The following is a 12,846-nucleotide window of genomic DNA, read 5'->3' on the forward strand; positions in this document are numbered from 1 at the left end:
ATATTGGGAATGTACAGAGACATATAGTGCCATCAAGATGAAGTCTTTCCCGGGAAAGCAAGACATCCAGGCCTCATTCTGCACGTGCTGCATCAGAGTGGTTTCTCAGACACTCCGCACCATAGAAGGGATGATGTGCTTGACTCGCCTGCCTGCAGTCCAGATCTTTCTCTTATTGAAAATGTATGGCCCCTCATGAAAAGGAGAATCAGAGAACAACGACCACAGACTGTTGAGCAGCTCTATTGTATCAGGCGAGATTGGGCAAAAATTCCAAAGACAGTAATACAGGGTTAAATGACTCACTGAGTGATCATTCAAATAATAATTGTGTTTTTCAGGAGTTGATTAGGTATGCAGTGTTGAGAAAACACTTGTTTAAAGTGAAATGATTTCTGTAAATGCAGTGATCAGATGGTGTGTGTGTCTCAGTATTCAGTGATTGTCACATGACTCGAGGCTGGTCTGTGTGTGCAATTATTCCACAAACATGGAAGAACTTCTGAATGTACATAAGCTGTATAAGTAGAAAATAAAAAGTAGTAGGGAGAATCAATGAATTATGAATAATTTACTGCCACTTTGAGAATTACATGTAATCATGTAATCAATAAAAAGTAACTGTAGTCTGATTATGAGTATTTTAAAATGTAATGTAATCCAGAATACATGTAATCAGTTACTACTCTAGTTACTATGCTAGTGAAAAAAATAAAACATTGTTCAATGTTAGTGAAATTCATTCTTTTGCGTTATTGAAAAGTGTTCATTCCACGGTTCACATAGTTTTGTTGTGGCAACAACAGAACATCACAGCATTTTGAGGCCATAACATATTAACTTGTGTCAATGTGAGTTAATAAGTACTAAACATGGTGCTGTTTTTTTAACATGTAGCCTACTATGGCAATGTCATCGTGTTTTTGAAATATGTTGAGGTAAAGACCTGAAATATACCATATAAATTATAAGCTAAATGGTAAACATTCAGTACTATGGTATTACGATCTGGTATACCAATCAACCTGTCCCAGCCCAGAAACATATCTTTCTATTGACTCATTGATTTAGAACATTAAATGAGAGATGGTTCTGTTTTTATTGTTTGCAGGTGTGTAACTCTTTATGCTTTTGGAAAATATAATGTTGTCTTGTGGGCTCATTTGAACTATTAATACTTACAGAGGGCAGATCAAATGTGTACAAACAGTAAAAAGTATTTAACACACTATTCAGCTTTTTGACTTTATTTTTCTTTCAGTGGGTATAAAAAGTGAAAGGATGAAAAACAGATTGAGGCATATAAGGAAGAGGAGCAGCAACGGATATTGATGTAATTTGAGAATAATCTGTGAAGCATTTTTCTAACCTGTATGCGGAAGTTACGGCACAACAGTTTTTTTTTTTTACAAGATTAAGTTCTCATATCTTCTTTGCTATTCGGGAAGTGCTGTCCCATTCCACCTACATTCATCCATCCTGCCCAAACATGTCTTTTGTTTTGTGTCATTGACAAAACCCTGTGTCATGTCTGCTACACTTCTTGGGAACTGTCTCTTTGTCACAGTATTGTAGTGTTTTCTGTTGTATTCTGTAGTTTTCTTTCAAGATTTCACTTGTGGTGGTTGTAAGACAACTTCTTTCATCCATGTTTGTGTCCAAATCACCTGCATTCAAAATAGAATCATTTACAGGTTCCTCATTCCATGCATGTTTACTGAGTCTCTGTACCTCCTGAATAGGCTGAGAAAGGGACTGTTGGTTAGAAAACCTGCGGGTATGAGATGAATGATATTGAGATTATCATAACCTTTTCCATGCACTGTTAGTCACCATAAAAAGCATTTGTTGATTGTAACATTGCTACAGATTAGAGATTATTAGAGGGCATTAGAGGTTATTTGAATTTTGATGAATCTACTTTAACCTCTTGAAATAAGAATTTGGACAATCAACGCAAACCCCATTTTGCTTCCTTAATGTGACATATTTCTGAGTGAAACATTACATTCACAAAAAAAGGGGAAGGACTTGATTTTATCCATCAGGAATTGATTGGAAAAGTGGCCGTTTTATAACGTGTAAGCCTGAAGGTTATCAAGGACGAAGGTCAAGCTCACTCTCAAGAACATCTCAATGTATCCCAATGGTAATGCTTCTTTATAATGTATATTTATTCAGCCTTCTGTGTTTATTTCATTAACATCAACCAGAATTCTGGATTTAATTAACTATACTGCCAAGATTTGAGAAAGCTGTGATGACTAAAACAATGCCTAAAATGTTATTTGGCTTTTGGTGAACATGAACTGGTCTGATGAACTGTGCACAGTAGGAGCTGCTGTTAAGAAAATAAACAGGGTCAACCAATATTTTCATTTTTCAGAATGCCAGAATTTGCAGTCAATGGTTTAAATCAGCATACCAGATAAAAACGGTTATATTGTTTCATGATCTAGACGATGGTGCTGATTGCAGGCTGCAGGCATCAACACAACCTCTCATAAACTCTTGCCGACATTAAGAGGAGAAACATGAGAACAATCCAGACAAGTGCATTTTTCTTCCTGCAAGACTGCACCTGTAAATATTTTAATTTCACTTCAATCAATGTCACACCATTGCTGACAAAGAATGAACAGAACACAGTCCTTAAGTGCAACAATTCATTCATATTTATCTATTATGCTTTAAAAAGTTTTTTATTTTAAATTTGCAAGGTAAAAACACATCATCCTAGGAAAAGGAAGCAAGTATCTCAGACATAGTAGGCCAAACTCATACTAATATATTTAGTTTTATTTATTCTAGTATTACAATGATATTACTATTATAATACTAACCGAAAGTATAATACTAACCAAAAGTCGAAGAATACTATTTGCAGGTTATCAATAGTTTTTTTCCCCCAAACTTTTGTCATATTTTTATACATAACTGGTATATCTGCATAGCCCTTGCTTCAGTTTAAAGGCTTCAGTTCACAGAGATTTCCAGTTTCCCATGCATTCTTTTTTTTCACTTTCCTTTTTGTGCGTTTGTGCTTCATAAACATCACTACAACTGCCAGAAGAACACAGCCTGATATGAGCATAAGGGCCAGGCCACTGAGAAAAAAAACAAGCCAGGCATTTGATTCGCCTCTGCAGTCTTTGAGCGGCATCGGAGGTGGCAGTGTCGCTGGCAGGTATTCTGGCACGGCGCTCACGTGACATTTTTCCCGAGTCTCGTTGACCAGCAGGTTGACCCACACGGTGGTCTGCAGCGGGTCTGGCTTTCCTCCATCGCGAATGACTACGAAGAGGTGGTGCATGCCGTAGTCCTCGCTGCGTAGATGCTGGACCAGGGTGATGTTTCCTGAGTGCTGATCAATCTGGAAGGGGCTTTGGAGAGCCGGTTCACTTGCAACAATTTGGTAAGTGATGTCCGAATTCATTCCTGAGTCCTCATCAATGGCGTAGATCTTTGTTATCATGCTCCCTGCTCGGGTGGCTGGAGATATGGTCTGACAGGAGAGGTTGCTGCTAGGAAGAAGGACCTTGGGTTGATTATCGTTGACATCCTCAACAAAAACGGTCATTTTCACTGTAGTGGAAAGAGCCGGTCTGCCGCCATCTGTGGCTACAACCAGAAGCTCATAGCGGTCCTGCTTCTCACGATCGACTTCACCAGTGCTGCGGAGCGATCCTTGCGCCAGGTCTATGGCAAAAGGGACCTTTTCATTTAAAATACGCACATCCACTATTCTTCCATTGTCCCCTTCATCAGTATCGCTTACTGTGACTTTCCCAACTTGGGAAAGTCGTGGAAGGCTCTCAGACACAAAGAAATAGAAATGTGGGGTTGAAAAGGCTGGAGGATTGTCATTCAGATCCAGTACGTTTATGGACACAATAGCAGAGCCCTCCTGAGAAGGATCGCCGCCGTCCCGGGCCAGAACAGTCAGTTGGTATCTGTCCTGCTGTTCTCTATCCAACGGCTCTGCTACCGAAATCACGCCCGTCTCTTCGTGAATTCTGAAAGGTCCCTCATTTGTAAGCCTGTACCTTACTTTGCCAAACTGATGGCTGTCTGCGTCGGTAGCCTGGACTTTCAGCAGAAACACACCAGGAATATTGTTCTCCTTGATGTCCTTTTCATAGTGTGTTTGATCAAACTTTGGGGCATTATCATTCACATCTTCAACCACCACTTTGATCACTTTCCTTCCGTGCAGGCGTGTGCCGTGAGGATCAGAAATAACAACTGTAACATCATACTCGCTGCACATCTCAAAATCTAGAGGTTTTGATGTTAAAAGCAAGTAGCTGCCTGCTTTCGGTTTCAAAGAAAATGGCATGCTGTCTGCTTCTAAGGACAGAGTACCTTTATCACTAGAGGTGTCTTCTAACTCCAAGAGGGCCAAGACAGTGGGGGGCTCGTTCTCTTGTAACACGATCACTTGGTTTTTATTCTCTGCGACAAACCTGATCTTTATGGTCGGCTCTGGACTCGCCATCGGCTGAATGTATATGGTTACCTGAGTTTGAGCAGGGGGGCAAAGTGGGCTATTCGCTAAAACTTTCAACACGTGCTCCTCAGGACTGTCAACCTGCACGTCAACAGCTAAGCTGATCAGGCCTGTGTGTCCATCCATGTGAAAGAGCGTTTTGGCCCTGTCTGAGATCTGACGGTTGAAGGAGAATGTGATCTGGGCATTTTGGCCCAGGTCTTTGTCTGTGGCTTTAAGCTGTGCCACCGCAGCGCCCTTGATTCCTAATCCTGGCACAATGGCTGTGATAGGGCTATCGGCGTCAAACTCTGGGCAATTGTCATTAACATCGGTCACAGTTACATTGAGAATAGCTGTAGCGCTAAGTGGCACTGAACCTCCATCCACTGCTACAAGAACCAAGAAGTGGTTTTCCTGAGTTTCCCGGTCCAGTTTCCTTTGTACCACCAGCTCAAGTTCATACCCATCTCGTCTGATGCCAAAAAAGCCATCGGAGCCTTCTAAATGGTAATGTATCAAGCCATTATTGGCAAAGTCCATGTCATGGGCTTGGTCATCCAGTGGAAAACCTGTCCCATTTGATGCATCTTCAGGTATGCGTATATGAATCTCATTCCTCTCAAAAATAGGAGCGTTGTCATTAATATCATCCACAACAATTGTTATCAGCACTAATTCAGAATGACTCACGACTGCAGTGTTTGAAAAAGTACAGTCTCTTTCCTGATGTGATGGACACAAGGTCTCTCTGTCTATGCGCTTTTTAGTGAACAGATCCCCTGTGCTTTCATCCACTCTGATGTATTCATCGAAGAGCTGGTATGGAGCTGAGTAGTTCCTGCTTAGACTTCCGATCTTAATGCCTGCTTCTTGCTCCTCCAGGATGGTGAAATGAAGTGCGTGGCTTTGGATTTGCCCTGCAGATGCCAAGAGAAGCACCCACTACAAAACAAGAGAAGGGATTACTACTTGGAAGAAAGCAACACCCTTCTTTCCATATAAAAGTTTAACCACTCTGACTCTGGAGTTAAGTGTGTAATCCTTAACCACCAAGCCAGTCTTTTTTTCTGCTGTTGAATGCGTTTTTGCACAGGCTGTATTGTAGACTTACATGTTCCAGCAGCCAGAGATTTAACTTTAGAATATATAATCTGAACTAAGCTTGCAAATGCCTGCATACTTTCCATGAACAGGCCACAAAATAGGTCTTGAATTCTTAAAAATGAATGCATCCCCCCAACAATGCACCAGTGAACATTTTAGAAGACCATCTTCTTCCACAATTTAAATATATGAAATCAAATTAAATAAAACATATTTAATATAATTATATAAGTTTTGTCATTTTTGTCACCACTTTCTATATTGTTTGTATTTATAGTTCATCTAAATTTTATGATTTAATATATAGGCCAACTAGAAATAAACACTGTAAAACATTAATAAATTCAAGGTTAAACATTATAAAAGAAATAGCAGGATGGCATATTTTAACTTAGAAGGGGCTTAACGGGTTCAGCAGCAAATGTATGTTTGATAAGCATTTATTTTCCCATTAATTAATTATGTTTACGATCATTTTTAATATTATAAATACTAACAGTGTTGAATAGTTAAGCTTGAAAACTGCATGATATATAATAAATGCATAATATCTAACATAGCTCTCTTAAAACAAACAAACATGGGATTTATGCCTTTTTTTTATTTATTTTATTTTTTTTAAAAGTAATGGCACACCAATTTTTTGGAAAGTGCCAGCAACACATTTTTGAGTAGGCTATTAGACTTTGAACCTTTAAACATTTCTTTTATTTTTTATTTTTTTGTATCCAGTAGTCTAATTGTCTGTCTATTTGAAACTACCAAATGAAATATGAAATAGTTAAAACAAACAAACAAACAAACAAACAAACAAAAAACAGGTTAATCCCCACCTGATATACTGCACACTGAATGCAGACTAACTGACTACTGTGGACTTTACCATAGTGTAAAGCCTGACAGGCTTGGCGTTCAACGCCAAAACACGTGGAGAATTTTCTTTCTGAAAATATAAGAATAATACCGAGTAATGTACTGTATATGACACTGACCTGTAGTATAGTCCAGTTCATCATGTGGTGGTGTTGAGCTGTCCATTCTTCAAGAACATGTTGAGCTCTGTGAGCATGAGAAGAACTCGCGTGAAATGCGTCGGGGCGGAAATATCACCGTACCTGTGCTACAGGTGAGCAGCTCGAGATTAACGCGATTATTCAGCCATTGGCTGAAAGGGAAAATACTGGTCTGACGGGATGTTTTTCTGGGCGAATGCGTTTTAATGATAGATGGGTCGCAGTTAAGCATTTACCCCCCATTCAACACTAAGCACTCTGTAATGCTTTATAATAATATATACACTCTAAATTATAACAAGAGAGATTATAGTAGTTATAGCTTTTCTTTTCAGTTGTTGACATTCAGTTTTGCTTTTCTGAACCAAAATGAAATTAAACTATGGATTTCAAAACAAAAATGCCAGTTATATTTGTATTACTGCTATGTTGACATTTGGCTCATATGTCTCAGTGCCGCCATCATGAGGGCACCAGTGATATCACATTTATCTGATGACTCAACTATTCTAGCCACATAGTTTAAGATTATATATTATGTCAGCGTCATTTTGTTGGTGTATGATAAAACTACTGAAAAAAGAAAAGCTACAAAAAGTGATATGCATAAAGTATTAAAAAGTAGGCTACAATGAATATAAGAATGATAACAGCCCTTACAGAAACACCACAGTAAACTCAGTTTCCGCCAAAATGTTGCCAACTGTGGTAACTTGACAGCCACTGTCATAAAGAGATAACAGAAAGATTCGCCTAGTTAATTATAGTAGGACAAATAATTAGCACCTAAAGAGGAATTACATTTTGGAAATTCTTAAAGGTCCATAACTGTGCTCTAAAACTGTGAGTAGACTGAAGTGGTCGGAAATATTCTTTCTCTCGTTCCGCATGTGACGTTATGTGTAGGCGTCGGGGGAAATTTCACCCACACCAAACTTTACCGTGTCCACGGATACAAAACCGTGTTCTGATTGGTCGACGCATTATGTGCTGGGTGGAGTCTATATAAAAACTTATGTGAGAACCCACAGCATTAATTTGAGAATCAGTTCACAGGACTATTCACAGAAACCCACAGGATGTGTACACCAAATACTTCTGGTAAGCTTTTCTTGTATAAAATTTCACATGCCACATTATTCAGTCAAGTAGACATCAGTCATAAATAGTGTAAAATGATTTCTCAGTATTTGGCTCTGCAATTCTAATAGAAAATGTGAATTGTATTAGAGTTGGATTTGGAGCTGGGAGACTTACTGCAGGAGTTTAATGATGTTGTGAAGGAGCTGAGCTCTGAAAATGTGCTGAGAGATGTGAAGAGACACACGGGATTGAGTGATGGAGACGATTCAGACTATTGTAAGTACACTACCTGGTAAACTCGAATGCACATACAGACATACTTTACATATAGAGATGGATGTCTTTTCATGTACTACTTAAAATACAGTAGATGGTTTCTTCATATTTCTCTATCATCAGTTACTTGATTTGCAGTAAAAACGTTTTATCTAAAGAAACTTTTTTAGTACAAAGGATAATAGTATTTAATGCTTTTATCAAGCACACACCCATGTTTAATTTTACTTTAACACCCACACACCCACATTCTACCAAAGTCTACAAACCATAGACTTCAATAGCTTTAATAGCTAATTATAATTAATACAGACTAGCTTTAACCATAAAAGAAAACTTGTGAACTTTTGAAAAACATTGTCTTTATTGTTAGATTTACTGTAGCTCACATCTGACAAAGACATTATAACCTGACCTGACCCACACAGACACTTCTAGGGCTTCGCTTTGTGATTCTTATCTCTCTTGGTTTTGATCCTCACAATCCTAAATAGATTATGTAAAAGAATAAATGTATTAGTTAACCTTTAATCTTACGAAAGCTTTATTCTTGTGATATCAATACCCTTGTGCACCTCAACCACCCTGTAGTTTACTTGCATTCACATGTATGAGGCACACATTAATCCTTTTGTATCTTTTCAGGCAGTGAGGCTTCGCTAGTAAACAGTTTGAATGCCAGTCAAGAGGAGCTCAACACTGCAAGCATGACCACAGCACAAAAAGGTATTAAGTAACATAACGACTCTCAGCAGATAGCCATCACATTTACTAAACAAGCCTTGATTGCTTTTCCTCCCATTGCTCTAACCCCTGTGTGCTGTTTCTACCCATCTTATTGTGGTCTTTGTTTGCGGATTGTACTGCTTTGATGCTCCATATCTGGCTACAGAATGCATGATGGAATTGAATATGATAATAAGATAGTGAACCAGTGTGAACAAGGACAGACATAAAAAACCCCAGAAACAATCAGTCAGTTTAAGATGATCTATATGCATGCGTTTTACTAGTGTAATTATAATTTTGTTGGATTTTATCATTTTTATTACAAGGGAATAGAATTTAGTAGGGATGCTGGGGACATGTCTTTACAACAATATATCGAGCAATAATTTTGATCAAACAATTAATATATATTTATATATAACCACTGTTGTCCAATTGTGTCTTGTGGCATTTATTTAACTTTAACTTTGCCCAAGGTCTCACTGAGATTAACAATCTCTTTTACAAGTAAGCATAAATAAGATGAAGATACATTTCTATAGCTCTGATTGTAATTTTTTTCACTCTTAAAATGGGTCATACCATTGACATTACCTGAGAAGCTATAGTAAATACGTTAGGAAACCCCACTCATTCAAGGAATACAAGTGTTTAAAATGCAGGCGCACCTTTTTTACTTTCTGCTGTAAGACTGAATGCAAACTTTTCGCTGAAATATCCACCAAATTCAATGACACTGAAATAAGAGTTTTTGTGATATAACTGCCGACCAATGTTGAATTCAAACCTATGCCCTTGGTTTATTATAATCTTTTTAAAACCATTTGAAAATGTGGCATTTTTTTTATTCATAGGGAATTTTACCCCCTCTATTGTTTTGCTTTACGTAATTCAGAGGGTCGCATTTCTTTCTGGCTGGAATGTTCCACAGGAAATGCCAGTGCACTTCGCTGCATTTCCACGGAGTCTGTAGCATTCCAGTGTGCTCACGTCTTCTGTCTCTCTCTCTGCTCTTTACAGCAAGGCTCGGGGACACCAGCGACCTACAGAGCTTCATTGATAACCTGGATAGAGAGCTTGCAGGTATAAAAACAGCTTGGTTACATTTAAGGCAGATGTTATATTAAAATTGAAAATGCAACTTTATTACTCTTTAGAAGAAAAGGTTCTATATAGAACTTCAAATGGTTCCGTCAGGAACTTCATATAATAGAACCTTTTATTGGTTAATTTCATGGATTTAGTTGTAATTAATTCATTTTGTTTAAATTCATTTTTAATTTTAGGAGACCAGTACATATGTAAACACACTTTATCACTAGAAACAAATCGGGTAACACTTTACAACTAGGTCTAATTTGTTAACATTAGTTAATGTGTTAACTAACATGAACTACCAATGAGCAATACATTAATGTTAGTTTATAAAAATCCAGCTGTTCATTGATTGTTCATGTTAGTTCAGTGCATTAACTAATGTTAACAAATACAACATGATTTTCATAATTTATTAGTAAATGTTAATTAATAAATACTGTAGAAGTATTGTTAATTCTTATTTCATGTTAACTAAAGTAGTTAACTAATGTTAATACAAGAAACCTTATTGTAAAGTGTTACCCAATATCAAAATTACTAGTTAAAGTTTAAGAATTTTTCTCCTTAAATAGAACTTTTTTGGTTCTTTAAAACTGAGTCAAGAACCCCAGGGATCTATATAGAACCTCACTGGACCTTTTTTTTTTCCAAGAGTGAAAAGCATGGTGTGTGGCATCATGATATTTGTAGAATCAGAATTACAATTAATTAGAACGTAGAATTTTATTAATCTAGATCAAAACACCCTTAAATATGGAAGCTTGTAAAAATGTAAAATAGGGTAATTCTTACTTTTTTTCTCACAATTGCGAGTTTGCATCTTACATTTCGAGATATAAAGTCGCACTTCTGACTTTTTTTTCTTACAATTGCGAGTTTTTATCTTGTAATTTTGACTTTTGTAAGATATAAACTCGCAATTCTGAGAAAAGTCATTTTTTCCCCCTCACAATTGGACATTATAACACGCAATTGTGAGTTCATATCTCGCAATTCTGAGAAAAAATGTCAGAATTGTAAGATAAAAAGTCGCAATTACCTTTTTTATTTTTTATTTCATGGCGGAAACGAGCTTCCATACTTGCGGCCTGTTCACACTGAGAATGATAACTATAACGATAATGATAAAGATATATTTAGAATGATTTTTAGAACTATAAAAGAATAGCAGAGTCCACATCACAACTATAACCATAACGGCACAGAGAAATGATATCGTTGGAATCACTTTCAGAGTGTTTTTTCCAGCTAATGAATGATAAAAACAATGACAGCCAATCAGAAATCACCAGATTTTAAAGCGTTTGAGCATTTAAAGTGGTAGTGCGCTTAGAATAAATCAGAATGTTATCATGCGCTGGTGTGGACGCTAATATAATTATCATTTTTGGTGTGAACGTTGCCTTTACTGCAAATTCATTCTCTATTGACAGAATGTTTGGCCAACCACAAGTGTGTGATAACAAACCTCAGTGCCCAAGGGGACTATAGAGTTACTTTCATATGTCTCTGCCATATAACTGGATATGTTACCTATTAGTAGATAATGTAACAGAAAACAATTGGCATTACACACCAACACCCATTATCTTGTTTGTCACATTGTGCTCTGTGATAGACCTACAATCTATTATAACATCATTCTTGACAAATACAAGTAAAATGTCCATCAATGCGATAATGTTAATCTGCCTATTGCCAAATTACTAACAAAAGGCCAGTGGTTTAACAGCGCTCACTCCCAGCATGCTCCGCTATCAGTAGAGTGACAGTCATGAATCATAACTCCCCAGACTGCAAATCCATGATACCTCACTCCCCTGACCCAAGCTGTCACAATCTTATCTGTCTGACAGAGATGTGAGCTGACAGGACACACGTGATCAGAGAGGACGCACCACGTGCGCTGAGCACCTGAAGAGCTGGCATTTAGAAAACCGCAATCTCTGCCTTCACACAAGGATATTATGATGAAGAAAACAGCTTCTTTTTCCTCCCTTCACTAATGAAATAGAGCGCACAGTGTCTTTGTAATTTGTCAAGACTGTTTGGACAAACTTCCAAGTTTCTCACTAGATATTTCACATATATCACTAAGTTATGAAGGCTTGTTGATAAATAGCTAGTTTTTCCACTTTTTTTATAAAGATTGTAAAAATATCAGTGTTAACATGTTTAAAATGTGTATTTTTATGTTAATTTTACCTTGTAAATATATATTTTTTTTTAATAAAAGGGTTTTGCATTAAAAATGTACTAAATGGTTTTTAATTGTTTTCTTCATTTCTTATATCAGGAACTATAAGCATTTTATGTAGGGAGTAACTACATAATTATTTAGGGTAACTGGGTATGTCTGACAAAAAAAGAGCTTATTTGTCATGAAAACTAAGCCATAGTGCAAAAAATCTTAATAAAATTAATTTATTTAGACAAAATATTTTTTCTTTCACTTGATTTTACATTGAAAAATGACCTGGACAAATTTTGCGATATTCACCTAATTAACTATAAACTAGTGCTGGGCATTGTCACAAATTTCAGGATTCAATTCGATTTCGATTCACAAGCTTGTGATTCGATTTCGATTTGATATCAATTAATTTTTCCTCAAGGAAAAAAATATCTCTCAACTAATGCTGTAAACTATGGGAATCCCAGTTGGTACATCACTTACATTTAAATTGTACACAAGGAAGGTTTTTTTTTTTTTATAATAACATTATATTAATACATTTTTAAAGACTTAATTATGTTTCTATTTGGTTTTTTTAAAGGTGCAGTGTGTACATTTTAGCGGCATCTAGCGAGGTTGCGAATTGCAATATAGAGAAGCTACAGTAGCCAACACAGGACAAAGATGTCGTCTGAGACAGCAGAGAGTAGCCAGTCAAGCAAATGCGCTCTGTAGAGCAGTTTGTCCATTTAGGGCTACTGCAGAAACATGCCGACACAAAATGTAAGGGGACCCGCGGTGTATGTAGATAGAAGTGGCTCATTCTAAGGTAATAAAAACATAATGGTTCATTATGTAAGGTCTTTATACACCAC

The 12,846-nt window shown here is 37.0% G+C and overlaps 2 protein-coding genes across 2 annotated transcripts; one reads left to right on the forward strand and one right to left on the reverse strand.

Annotated features, from left to right (window-relative positions):
- Positions 1–1,229: 1,229 nt before the first annotated feature.
- On the reverse strand, positions 1,230–6,752 carry pcdh20 (protocadherin 20). Its single transcript, XM_051860568.1, has 2 exons — positions 6,589–6,752; positions 1,230–5,434 (listed from the first exon to the last, which is right to left on the reverse strand). The coding sequence occupies exons 1-2, from the start codon at positions 6,610–6,612 to the stop codon at positions 2,963–2,965; spliced, it is 2,496 nt and encodes an 831-aa protein (XP_051716528.1). The 5' UTR covers positions 6,613–6,752; the 3' UTR covers positions 1,230–2,962.
- A 744-nt stretch (positions 6,753–7,496) lies between these two features.
- On the forward strand, positions 7,497–12,061 carry si:dkey-27i16.2 (regulator of cell cycle RGCC-like). Its single transcript, XM_051860583.1, has 5 exons — positions 7,497–7,710; positions 7,840–7,968; positions 8,614–8,694; positions 9,718–9,780; positions 11,652–12,061. The coding sequence occupies exons 1-5, from the start codon at positions 7,689–7,691 to the stop codon at positions 11,657–11,659; spliced, it is 303 nt and encodes a 100-aa protein (XP_051716543.1). The 5' UTR covers positions 7,497–7,688; the 3' UTR covers positions 11,660–12,061.
- The last annotated feature ends 785 nt before the right edge of the window (positions 12,062–12,846 follow it).

Source organism: Ctenopharyngodon idella, chromosome 14, assembly GCF_019924925.1.
Source record: "Ctenopharyngodon idella isolate HZGC_01 chromosome 14, HZGC01, whole genome shotgun sequence".
In the NCBI taxonomy this organism is placed as follows: domain Eukaryota; kingdom Metazoa; phylum Chordata; class Actinopteri; order Cypriniformes; family Xenocyprididae; genus Ctenopharyngodon; species Ctenopharyngodon idella.

Coding starts and splice junctions, on each gene's coding strand:
- si:dkey-27i16.2 (XM_051860583.1), top strand. CDS start 7,689: ATGTGTACACCAAATACTTCTG. Junction 7,969..8,613: donor TGGAGACGATTCAGACTATT/GTAAGTACACTA, acceptor GTATCTTTTCAG/GCAGTGAGGCTTCGCTAGTA. Junction 8,695..9,717: donor CATGACCACAGCACAAAAAG/GTATTAAGTAAC, acceptor TGCTCTTTACAG/CAAGGCTCGGGGACACCAGC.
- pcdh20 (XM_051860568.1), bottom strand. CDS start 6,612: ATGATGAACTGGACTATACTACAG. Junction 5,435..6,588: donor TGAACTGGACTATACTACAG/GTCAGTGTCATA, acceptor CTTGTTTTGTAG/TGGGTGCTTCTCTTGGCATC.